The 13,332-nt window shown below is 39.6% G+C and overlaps 1 protein-coding gene across 2 annotated transcripts in view; it reads left to right on the top strand.

The window, feature by feature from the left end:
* The window catches only part of chd1 (chromodomain helicase DNA binding protein 1), a 236,842-nt gene that overhangs the window by 97,611 nt on the left and 125,899 nt on the right, over window positions 1–13,332 (top strand). For both annotated transcript variants that reach the window (XM_051929867.1, XM_051929866.1), the window contains 2 exons: window positions 9,074–9,252; window positions 11,225–11,349. In XM_051929867.1, coding sequence (XP_051785827.1) covers window positions 9,074–9,252; window positions 11,225–11,349 — 304 coding nt within the window. The remainder of the gene's footprint in view (window positions 1–9,073; window positions 9,253–11,224; window positions 11,350–13,332) is intronic.

Genomic DNA, 13,332 nt, shown 5'->3' with positions numbered 1-13,332 from the left:
CAGGACTCCGAGTTGTATTGGAAGTCCGATGTATATAGGCTGAACAGGACCGGAGAAAGTACAGTCCCTTGTGGCGCTCCTGTGTTGCTGACCACAATGTCAGACGTGCAGTTCCCAAGACGCACATACTGAGGTCTGTCTTTAAGATAGTCCACGATCCATGCCACTAGGTATGAATCTAATCCCATCTCTGTCAGCTTGTCCCTAAGGAGCAGAGGTTGGATTGTGTTGAAGGCGCTAGAGAAGTCTAGAAACATAATTCTTACAGCACCACTGCCTCTGTCCAAGTGAGAGAGGGATCGGTGTAGCATATAGATGATGGCATCTTCCGCTCCCACCTTCTCCTGATATGCAAACTGCAGAGGGTCAAGGGCGTGTTGAACCTGTGGCCTAAGGTGGTGAAGCAGCAGCCTCTCCATGGTCTTCATCACATGTGATGTCAGAGCAACAGGCCGAAAGTCATTCAGCTCACTAGGACGTGATACCTTTGGGACTGGGGTGATACAAGATGTTTTCCAAAGCCTCGGGACTCTCCCCTGTTCCAGGCTCAGGTTGAAGATGCGCTGTAGAGGACCCCCCAGCTCCGATGCACAGACCTTCAGCAGTCGTGGCGATACTCCATCTGGACCCGCTGCTTTGCTGGCACGAAGTCTCCTCAGCTCTCTGCTCACTTGCACTGTTGTTGTTATGGGTGGGGATGTTTTTCCTATGCTGGTATCAGCAGAAGGATGTGTGGAGGGTGCAGTACTCCGAGGTGAGAGTGAGAGTGGGTTTGGGTGGTCAAACCTGTTAAAAAAGTTGTTCATTTGGTTTGCTCTCTTCACGTCTCTCTCAATGGTGGTACCCCGCTTCGAGCTGCAGCCAGTGATGATCTTCATCCCATCCCACACTTCCTTCATGCTGTTATTCTGCAACTTCTGCTCCAGCTTTCTCCTGTACTGCTCCTTCGCCGCCCTGAGTTGGACTCTGAGTTCCTTCTGCACGCGCTTGAGCTCATGCTGATCACCGTCTTTAAAAGCCCTTTTCTTCTGATTCAAAAGGCCCTTAATGTCACTTGTAATCCATGGCTTGTTGTTAGCATAGCAGCGTACTGTTCTTACTGGAACTACAATGTCCATACAGAAGTTGATGTAGTCAGTAGTGCAGTCAACAACTTCCTCAATGTTCTCATTATGAGATCCCTGCAGGATATCCCAGTCTGTAGTTCCAAAAAGTTCTCTCAGAGTATTCTCAGCCTCCAGGGTCCACTTCTTGAATGATCGTGTGGTTGTAGGTAGGACTCTAACTTTTGGTTTATAGTGAGGCTGAAGCTGAACCAGGTTATGATCTCCTTTCCCAAGCGCAGGCAGCGGGGTGGCGCTGTATGCGTCTTTAACGTTTGCATACAGTAAATCAATAGTCTTATTTCCCCGGGTGTTACAGTCCACATACTGGGAGAATGCAGGCAATGTTTTGTCCAGCGTCACATGGTTAAAGTCTCCAGCGATTAGCACAAGCGCCTCAGGGTGCTGCGTTTGTAACTTAGCAACAGCGGAATGGATGATGTCACTCGCTGACTCCACGTCTGCCCGAGGAGGAATGTATACAATAACAACAATGACATGTCCAAACTCTCTGGGCAAATAGTAGGGACGTAAACTTACGGCCAACAGTTCGATATCCCTGCAGCAAGTGGAGATTTTGACGTTAACATGTCCAGAGTGACACCACCGTGTATTAACATAGAGAGCGAGTCCTCCTCCTTTGTGCTTACCACAGGTACTTGCATCTCTGTCCGCTCTAACTGTGCTAAACCCGGATAGCTCCACGTTGGCATCTGGGATGGTGTTATTTAGCCACGTTTCGCAGAAACACAACAAACTGCATTCTCTGCATTTTTCACCAGCACAGCCAGTTCGTCGATCATATTTGAGATTGAGTTTACATTCCCCAGAATCACAGAAGGCACCGAAGGGTTGAAACGCCACTTTCTCGCAAGCCGCTTCTTTTTTAGCTTAGTGCCGGCTCTGCTGCCACGATACCGCCTTCTTACCTCGTCGGGTAAATATGGAACCACACCGGCACTGGCATTTGTTCTCAGCGCCCGAAGTTGAGTACTTGAATAGGCGAGTCTCGGCGTGTTAAAATCCATGCCCACGTTGTAAAAGTAAGTGTGTCCAGGGAAGGAATCCACATAAAATAAAGTGGTAGGAGTGATCAATAAATAAAAATAGAAAAATGAAAGTAGAAAAGTACACATACATATACAGTCATACACGGAGCTGCTGAAAAGGCTGCCACTCACGGCGGCGCCGGATGCTATGTACCCGAAAGTAAAAGCTTTATGGAATGCATTAGATCCTACAATAGTTCATTTGCTTTTGCATCTACCGGGGTTAATATCAAGCCAACACCTGGGAATGGCCCATACTGCTTTCGCGTGTGTGGACAAATATTGCATCGGATTGGAACTGTGTACCCTGAGCCAAATCACGACCGCAAATTTGCCCAAATTTACGTGTTAGATCTAGATAACGCAGTTTATCAAAAAAATGAACCTTCCTGAAAACAAGCAATGCACAGAGCTGATAATGAGAAACGTAGCTGAAGTCATAAACAATCACACATTAGCTAACTCTGTAAAAATGCTACATGAGGTTGAAAAAGAAGCCAATACAAAAGCCGAGGCGGAGGGTGTGGCACCAACTAAAATTGCCTTAGTGCTCATAAAGAACAAAGAACAGGATCCGAGACGATACAATGTTCCCTCCATGATATTTCATCCCTCCAAGTATCAGAGGGAACAGAAAGTGATTGCCATTCTTGGATTTGCGATTCTTTAGAGAATCGCGGGCTTGCTGGTAATTCAGAATTCATTGTTCCATTAATGAAGGCAAGCCGTCCTGGCCCAGATGCAGCAAAACAGGCCCAGACCATGATACTACCACCACCATGTTTCACAGATGGGGTAAGGTTCTTATGCTGGAATGCAGTGTTTTCCTTTCTCCAAACAGAATGGTTTTCATTTAAACCAAAAAGTTCTATTTTGGTCTCATCCATCCACAAAACATTCTTCCAATAGCCTTCTGGTTTGTCCACGTGATCTTTAGCAAACTGCAGACGAGCAGCAATGTTTTTTTTGGAGAGCAGTGGCATTCTCCTTGCAACCCTGCCATGCACACCATTGTTGTTCAGTGTTCTCCTGATGGTGGACTCATGAACATGAACATTAGCCAATGTGAGAAAGGCCTTCAGTTGCTTAGAAGTTACCCTGGGGTCCTTTGTGACCTCTCCAACTATTACACGCCTTGCTCTTGGAGTGATCTTTGTTGGTTGACCACTCCTGGGGAGGGTACCAATGGTCTTCAGTTTCCTCCATTTGTACACAATCTGTCTGACTGTGGATTGGTGGAGTCCAAACTCTTTAGAGATGCTTTTGTAACCTTTTCCAGCCTGATGAGCATCAACAACTCTTTTTCTGAAGTCCTCAGAAATCTCCTTTGTTCGTGCCATGATACACTTCCACAAACGTGTTGTGAAGAGCAGACTTTGATAGATCCCTGTTCTTTAAATAACACAGGGTGCTCACTCACACCTGATTGTCATCCCATTGATTTGAAAACACCTCACTCTAATTTCACCTTCAAACTAACTGCTAATCCTAGAGGTTCACATACTTTCGCTACTCACAAATATGTAATATTCGATCATTTTCCTCAATAAATAAATGACCAAGTATAATGTTTTTGTCTCATTTGTTTAACTGGTTTCTCTTTATGTACTTTAAGGACGAGTGAAAATCTGATGATGTTTTAGGTCATATTTATGCAGTGGTGGTGTGGGCGGTCGCGTTCGGGCGGCTGTACAACCTGGCGTGCACACTTTACCTCAGGTTTAGTTTACAGGTCGTAGCCATGGTAAAGTTTTCATTTAATTAAATAAGCATATTTGTACTAAAGCGGTGTCTTTGTGTGGGCACCTTCGTTCATTCATTTTATCCATACGGGCTTGTTTTTGTATTTCCGTTAGTTGAGCTGTTTCTTTTTGGAGCCGTGACTCCGTTAGCTGTAAGTCGTTTACTGTTAGGAATTATAATCGCACTTACGTTTAATACGGAGCGTTTGTTTATTGTTCCATCTGGTGTCGTTTCTGTGTTTTCTGTGGCTGGACTGTTAATAATGTATTACTGTAATACTGTAATGTGATTCAAATATGCTGTGTAGTCTGGACCTCTGGGGTTTCCGTACTGTAATATTGTAATGTGATTGAAATATGCGCTGAATCCTCTCGTTTTTGTTTTTTCTGTGGCTGTGTCGTTAGCAATGGGCTCGGATTTGAATTTCTGTTAGTTGAGCTGTTTCGTTCTTGAGCCGTGACTCCTTTGCCTCTGGTGTTTCAGAAGCGCGTTATCCGTGCGGGCTCGTTGCAGTGCGGCAGTGCGCGTGCGCTTCGATGTGTGATTGAAATATGCTGTGTAGTTTGGACGTCTGGGGATTCCGTGCTGTAATACTGTAATGTGACTCACATATGCGCTGAATCCTCTCATTTTTGTTTTCTCTGTGGCGGGCTCATTGCAGTGCGCGTGCGCCTCGATGCGCCCTGCGTCCATATCCGGTTTACAACCTTTTTTGTTTTCTCTGTGGCGGGCTCGTTGCAGTGCGCGTGCGCCTTGATGTGTCCTGCGTCGATATCCGGTTTACGCCGTGTAGTTTGGACGTCTGGGGATTCCGTATTGTAATACTGAAATGTGATTCACATATGCGCTGAATCCTCTCATTTTTATTTTCTCTGTGGCGGGCTCGTTGCAGTGCGTGTACGCCTCGATGCGCCCAGCGCCCTGCGTCCATATCCGGTTTACAACCTTCGGTTAGTAATATGGATACTCTGATTTAATGGCTTGAATCCTGATCTGACAGTAATGTTTTCTTCCTCAAATAGTTTTTTTGTTAAAATATTTGGTTATCAGTGAAACATCTAAGCCTGTGGTCCTGAAATAAATAAAATGCAAATAAAAGCCTTGTTATAAATGAGGGTGCTGTTGATACTTTTATGTTCTGAATGGTTGACTTCTTTTAGTTCCTGTAGAAGTTATAATGTCTATATTACTTGTGGTGGCTCATATAGAGCAAGCTGAAAATGAGTTGGTGGGGACAGTGCAAGTTAAAAATGAAAGAATTGTTTTATTGAAAACGGAGAAAAACATGAAACATTAAATGAAAAATATGTCACAAAGTAGCAAAATATATAAATTAACAGATATAAAATATATTCAGTAGGCAGATCCATGCAAGGTTAAAAAAAAATCATCTTGGCAATGAAAGATCAAGTGATGACCTCAACTTCAGTTAAACTTCAGTTAAAATATAAAATGAGATTCAGTATCACACATGTGGTGCCATTGATCATTCCTTTATTGCTGTTAAGGTTTTAAAGAACCATGTCTATTGCTCCTTTTCAAGATTAAGTTTGTGCAGTGGCAGTCCTGAAGGTGTCAGAGGGTTAATGAATGTAAGGGGGGAAATAAGGTGATCATTTTCGTCTTCAGAAGTAATACTAACTGTACTGAAGTATGTATTTTCTTTGCCTTGCATGCTAATGTTAAAGCAGTTGTTGTTCTTAACACAGAGGAGTTCATTCCCCATTTGAAGCACAAAATCAGCTTTTTCATGGTCTATTATCATGTTTGTGGCTAATCCAAAATAGGGTTATTCAAATGAGATTATTCTTAAAAAGGCTTCTTTAATTAATTTGTTGTTTCTGTAGCGAACAACAGGCAGGACTTGTTTAAACTCAACACCAAGTATGACCACTTTGCCTCCAAAAGGTGTTGTTCATGTAGGAAATGGCTTGTAGATTTTGAGCAGTAAATGTTAATGCAAGACTTCAGAGCATCAAAGCTTCATCAGTAAATTTGAGTGTCTCTGATAGTTCTGTGGTTCTATGATCTTGGGCTTATCTTTGCAGTTAAACATTTATGCAGATTCAATGGGATTTTAAAAATTGAATGTTTTCCCAGCAGCTGAGTGTGCGCTGCAGTGCTAGTTGGTGCCACTGCTATGCCATTTTTCCCTAATTGCCTTAAGTTGGTGTATCAAGGAGCGGTAAAGAAATGTTTTTCCAGCTCTGCCTGGTCCACCCAAGTTAATTATTTCTGGTTTACACTTTTCCGCCCTTTATGCAGTTTAATAAAGTTTGATGACCAGTAATTTTACATTAAACAAAAATCCGGTATTGTTTTTGGGAATTCATTGTTTTTAGAAGGTATGTAAAGTGCAGGATTGGTTTGTGTAACACAACAAAAGATTAGATATAAAGAACAGTAAACTCTCTGCCAGTTTTTATGCACATATAAGATCTTACATTTGATTATGAATTCTGATCACTTCTTTGACAGTCACATTCATTTCTCCATCTTTGTACAGTAGTTCCTTTTTTTTTTTTTTTTTTATACGCCACTTGACACTCAGTAGATGTCCCTGCTCTTTTTACTATTGTGATACTGTCTGTCACACAATTGGCCTCTACAATTTGCTTGATACTCAGTAAATGTTGCTGCTATTCATTTTCTTTCCTCCTTGTCACTTGGTTTTGAAATCATTTTGCTGTTATAATCCTCCTCCTCCTACAGATCACTTTGCCGCGGTTGCTGTTACCTGAAATTTCAGTAATGTATCTGGTCATGAGCTTTTATATAATATGCTTTGCAATGTTGAACAAACCAAAGTTACTTCAAAGCAAATGGCATTCAGAATGAATGGCTATAAGAAACTATAATTTGGTCACTTTTCAAAGCATATGATGCAGTATTAATAATTGAATCCTGAGATCAAGGCTGTTCTGCTGTCCCTCTTTTGTAAGCTTTAAGCAGGAGTTTCCAGAACTGCTTAAAAATAGAGACGTTAAGATTTTCGTTTACAGTAATCCCTCGCTATACCGCGCTTCGACTTTTGCGGCTTCACTCTATCGCGGATTTTAAATGTAAGCATATTTAAATATATATCGCGGATTTTTTGCTGGTTCGCAGATTTCTGCGGACAATGGGTCTTTTAATTTCTGGTACATGCTTCCTCAGTTGGTTTGCCCAGCTGATTTCATACAAGGGACGCTATTGGCAGATGGCTGAGAAGCTACCCAACCAGAGCGCGTATTATGTATTAAATAAAACTCCTGAAATATATTGTAAGCACGGGGGCTGTTCGCACCCCTAGAGGATATGGCCGCTTCTCAAAAAACGCTGAAAGACTACCTTCACATTGCTGGGCTTACATATGGCTGCTTTGTCAAGCGATATGCTTCCTGCACTGTGCTTCGCATACTTAAAAGATCAAACAGCACGTATTGATTTTTGATTGTTTACTTTTCTCTCTCTCTCTTGCTCTGACATTCTCTGCTCCTGACGGAGGGGGTGTGAGCAGGGGGGCTGTTCGCACCCCTAGACGATATGGACGCTTGTCTAAAAATGATGAAACATTATCTTCACATTGCTCCCTTCCGGCTTTGTGAAGGGACATGCTTCCCGCATGGTGCTTCGCATACTTCAAAGCTTCAACGGCACGTACTGATTTTTGATTGTTTGTTTTTCTCTGTCTCTCTCTCTCTCTCTGACATTCTCTGCTCCTGACGGAGGGGGTGTAAGCAGAGGGGCTGTTCGCACACTGGCCTAGAGCATACGGACGCTCCTGTAAAAAATGCTGAAAGACAACTTTCACATTGCTCTCTTCCTTGCAGCTGCTTTATGTGGCGGTGCTTCGCATACTTAAAGCCAAGCAGCCCTATTGATTTTTGACTGTTTGCTTTTTTTCTCTCTCTCTCTGACATTCTGTGCTCCTGATGCGCACTCCTTTGAAGAGGAAGATATATTTGCATTCCTTTAATTGTGAGACGGAACTGTCATCTCTGTCTTGTCATGGAGCACAGTTTAAACTTTTGAAAAAGAGACAAATGTTTGTTTGCAGTGTTTGAATAAAGTTCCTGTCTCACTATAACCTCCTGTGTTTCTGTGCAAATCTGTGACCCACGCATGACAATATAAAAATAACCATAAAAACATATGGTTTCTACTTCGCGGATTTTCACCTTTCGCGGGGGGTTCTGGAATGCAACCCCTGCGATCGAGGAGGGATTACTGTACTCATTTTTAGTTTGTTTGTTTTTGAATATACAATTTTAATTTCAGTTTTTTTTTCACTTAGATCCTTTGTTTGTAGTCATTTTACTTACGTTGTTTTTATTAAATGAAAACCATAAGTTAATTGAGTAAAATGGAAACGTGATATCACACATGGAAACCTTTAAAACCATCTGTCACCTGTAAACATAAGGAAAGAGCCTACTAGAGGTCAGATTTTGTTGGTGACTCTGTCAAATCTTCTCTTTATGAAAGTGGACACTTTTAATTTTTCTCTTTTTATTTTCACTACTTGGTTTTTAGTTTGTTTTCTCCTTTTGAATTACTGAAATGTTATCTGTACTTTTATAACTTTTCATATCGATGAAATTTACACTTGTGTCAACAGTAAGGGAAAATAAGAGCTCAAATTAAGGTATTACCTTCAGCTAGCTAATTTTTGTGTTTTTATTTTTAACATACACTTATCCTCTGGGTAGACTTGCATACAGTTTTACTTTGTTATGCTTAATCAGATTGTACAACCCAACTACTTAAGATTACTTTCTAATTACATAAAAAAAGAAAAAATCAACTGTCATCAATAACTGAAACACTGGGCAGGTGTTTCTGTAAGCATATTTCATTTTCCAAACCAAGTGCAATAAAAGCTAGATTTTTCTGTGTGTCAAGCTTACCTTTCTCCTGCACGCCGTAAACTTTCTGCCTTTATTTTCACCTTACTTCACAAATGACCAATGATTACCTAAATAAATGTTTACAGTATTTGAGTGGCCATTTACAAAGAAATATCCTGAATATTGTTTTATAATGCCTGCATATTTTACGATGGATTATAGGTTCTAGTGTTCACTTTTTGATGCCAGTATTTTATGAATATTTTTCAGAGTTTTTATACTTTTAATCTAATGTCATTAAATCTTCATTTATTAACCCAAAGTATTTTTTTCTTTTTCTTTATTTCAGCTCATTCTAATCAAAAATCAGCTGCTGGATATCCAGATTATTTTTGTAAATGGCAGGGTCTTCCGTACTCTGAGTGTAGCTGGGAGGATGGGGCATTAATTTCAAGGAAATTTCAAAAATGTATTGATGATTATATGAGCAGAAATCAGTCAAAAACAATTCCATCCAGAGACTGTAAGGTACTAAGCATATTTGAATATGGTTTTTTATTTAACCTGTATTTTAGCTGACTGTATTTCACATTTTTAGTAGTTTTCACAGTACCAATTCCTTAATTTTAATGAATAACAAATTGTATTCTGAAATTTATTTCTGTCGGGACATATTCCCTTCTAATAAATGAAATTCAATTTGTTTTTTAGTAATCTGACATTTTTTAATGTTATGAAAAAATGCTAAGAATATAAAAGTAGGTTTTTGGACAAGTATCCCGGCTCTCTAGTTCAGAAAGTTAGTTTATTACAGTGAATCCTTAAAATAATTGCCACATTTTCTACATAGAAACTCCAAATTTTAGGCATTGTTGTGAAGATGAAGTAAAACTGTTAAAATGTAGAATAAATAGATTTCCATATAAGATTTAGACTTATTTGTCGCATACAGTTTTCCGTCACTAAGCATAAAACAAATAAGTAGGAGGAGAACATTTTAGTTTAAAAATAAAGGCAAAGGTGGATATAAAATAATACAGACACATTAATTATGAAAAAATACTTAGTCCACCATGTCTGGAGTTCTGTGTAACACTAGCCTGTATGGGAGTATGGTATAAAATGAGCTGTTATCCAAAGAATCCTTTTAAAGCCCATCTGGAGAGTAATGTATCTACACTGTGAACAATGGTTTGATGGTCAGATGTGATAAAGATGACATTTTGTGACAAAAACTAAAGAACGACTGGTGCAAATTTAACACGGCCTACACCTCAAAAAACACTATCTACAGTGATATATGTGGTGGTTGGTGGTGTGGTAGCACTATAGGTTGTTTTTCGTTAGGAAAATATGGACATCTGGCTAAAATAGAAGGAATGATGAATGATGGAAAGTAGAAGCAATGCTGCAAGAGCATCTGTTTTGGTCTTCTGAAACCTTGGTGAAATTTCATCTTTCAGTTTCAGTAACACGTGAATGCCAAACACAAGGTCAAAGTAACCTTGGAATGAATCAAGGACATAGAGACCCTAAAAATGGCCCCAATCTAAACACTGATCTCCAGTCAGATTGGAAATCTGTGGCAGTATTTGAAAGGAAGTGCCATCCAAGTAATCTGTCTGAGCGAATGGGCCAAATCACTCCTGAAGAAGTGTGCAAAGCTATTTCCTATTTACCAGAAAATGGTTTTTCATAAAATATTAATGTAAGAAGGATTGAACACAGTGTGTTTATTTTTTCTAATGAAAACCAATGTTACATTAAAAGACCATCATTTTTAGTTTTATTGCTTTGAAACAAAAATCACAGAACATATTACAAGTCTTAACATTTTTTACTAGGTTATTACAGAGCATTGATTAAGGAACAGTGTATGTAATATAAAACATAAGTTAAATTAGGATTTCTATGAAGTTTAAACGTAGATTTTACATGCTAAGTTGGTGAGCAACTAGTGAAGTTTCAGACTGATCCAAGAATTATATTGGGCATTAGACTTTATGCTTTTTTTTTAACTGTTTCTTTGTAATGTTTGATGGCTCCTGTATAATTGTCAAGAGTGAGTACAGTGGAATTTAAAAAAAAAAAAATCATTTACTAGGCATTAAATTTGATATGAAAACCTCATGCAGGCATTCGCCAAAACAACAACAAAAATGTAATATACAAACTAACAACTCTAAATCATGTGTAAACTGTAGAGAGCAATCTTGCAAGTATAATTCCAACCTACAGCATGTCCTTTTCTGAGCATGCCAATTAAATATAGGTATACATTTCAGTCCTAAACATTTTACAAAATGATGTTTTAAAACAGCATCCCTGCAGTATGTGGTATTAATCATGATTGGTGACAGAGGTCACTAACTGTTGCTGTTGCTTACTTTCTTTTTTGAATTTTTTGTTTTATTTAAATATTTTAATGAACAACAAATGCATATCCTTGGCAGGTATAAAAGAAGAAAGTTTTCCCTTTTTATTTTTTGCTTCTTTCCAGGTATTGAAACAAAGGCCAAGGTTTGTTCCTATGAAAAAACAACCTTCATACATTGGAGGTGATGGTCTAGAACTTCGTGATTACCAGTTAGATAGTTTAAATTGGATGGCTCATTCTTGGTGCAAGTAAGTAAACACATCTTTGATAAATTTGGGTTTGGCAAAAATATTGCAAGGGTTTGATATGTCAGAGGTTTGAGTTACAGTAATCCCTCCTCCATCGCGGGGGTTGCGTTCCAGAGCCACCCGCGAAATAAGAAAATCCGCGAAGTAGAAACCATATGTTTATATGGTTAGTTTTATATTGTCATGCTTGGGTCACAGATTTGCGCAGAAACACAGGAGGTTGTAGAGAGACAGGAACGTTATTCAAACACTGCAAACAAACATTTGTCTCTTTTTCAAAAGTTTAAACTGTGCTCCATGACAAGACAGAGATGACAGTTCAGTCTCACAATTAAAAGAATGCAAACATATCTTCCTCTTCAAAGGAGCAAACAAATCAATAGTGCTGTTTGGCTTTTAAGTATGCGAAGCACCACGGCACAAAGCTGTTGAAGGCGGCAGCTCACACCCCCTCCGTCAGGAGCAGAGAGAGAGAGATAGAGAGAGACAGATAAAAAAATCAATACGTGCCCTTCGTGCTTTTAAGTATGCGAAGTACTGTGCAGCATGTCGCTTCACGAAGCAGCTGCACAGAAGGTAGCCAATGTGAAGATAATCTTTCAGCATTTTTAGACGAGCGTCCGTATCGTCTAGGTGTGCGAACAGCCCCCCTGCTCACACCCCCTACGTCAGGATCAGAAAAAGTCAGCGCGAGAGAGAGTGAGAGAGAGAGAGAAAAGTAAGCTGGGTAGCTTCTCAGCCATCTGCCAATAGCGTCCCTTGTATGAAATCAACTGGGCAAACCAACTGAGGAAGCATGTACCAGAAATTAAAAGACCCATTGTACGCAGAAATCCGCGAACCAGCAAAAAATCTGCGATATATATTTAAATATGCTTACATATAAAATCCGCGATAGAGTGAAGCCGCGAAAGGCGAAGCGCGATATAGCGAGGGATCACTGTATATACCGGTAACCACCCATACAATCAGATTGTGACACAGACTACGAATGCCGTGAATGTAATTACCCCGACCTACATGCTGTCAAATAAACGAACCACACGCCGTGGCGCAACGTTAGGGGCATCGCCTCTGGCGCTGACGTCCGAGGTTCGATTCCCGAGAGGGAGTGCAGTGGAGTGTGTACTCCTGATGAGCCCAGAATGAGGGCGAAACACGTGTCGCGTACTCTTCGCATTTATTTGACAGTAAACTATTTCAACCATTCTATGATCTGCTCCTCACAAACTGAGGGCACCGTGGTGGATGTTAGCAGATTGCTGGCCAACCACAAGCGTTACCTGGTAGGTAACCACCCATACAATCAGATTGTGACACAGACTCCGAATGCCGTGAATATATTATATATATATATATATATATATATATATATATATATATATATATATTTATTTATATATTTATTTATTTATTTATATTTATTTATATATATATATATATATATTTATATATGTGTGTGTGTGTACATATATATATATATATATATATATATATATATATATATATATATGTATATATATATATATATGTATATGTGTATATATACATATATGTATATATATACTAGCAAAATACCCGCGCTTCGCAGCGAAGTAGTGTGTTAAAGAGGTTATGTAAACATATATATACATATACATATATATACAAAAGAGGTTATGTAAACATATATATACATATACATATACATATACACACATACATACACACACACATACACATATATACATATACACATACATAGTGCGTTGTAACACGGGCTGTGATTGATACATGGAAGGGAGACGACAAATCACAGCTTTCCGCTTTCAAATCGGGCCTGTGATTGGTGCTTTGACTGATGCCTAGATCCTACAGTATGTCCCCTTAGGAGAGGCGTTAGGCAAGTGTAATTGAATAGCGGTGCTGCAAGTTTAGCTTTACACCTCTTTTTAAGGCTTATTGACTGAAAGGGGCTTTTTTGCTACAGGATACACCCTCCAC

Source organism: Erpetoichthys calabaricus, chromosome 7, assembly GCF_900747795.2.
Source record: "Erpetoichthys calabaricus chromosome 7, fErpCal1.3, whole genome shotgun sequence".
In the NCBI taxonomy this organism is placed as follows: domain Eukaryota; kingdom Metazoa; phylum Chordata; class Cladistia; order Polypteriformes; family Polypteridae; genus Erpetoichthys; species Erpetoichthys calabaricus.
Note: the sequence above shows the minus strand (reverse complement) of the source record. Positions and strands in the feature narration are given on the sequence as shown.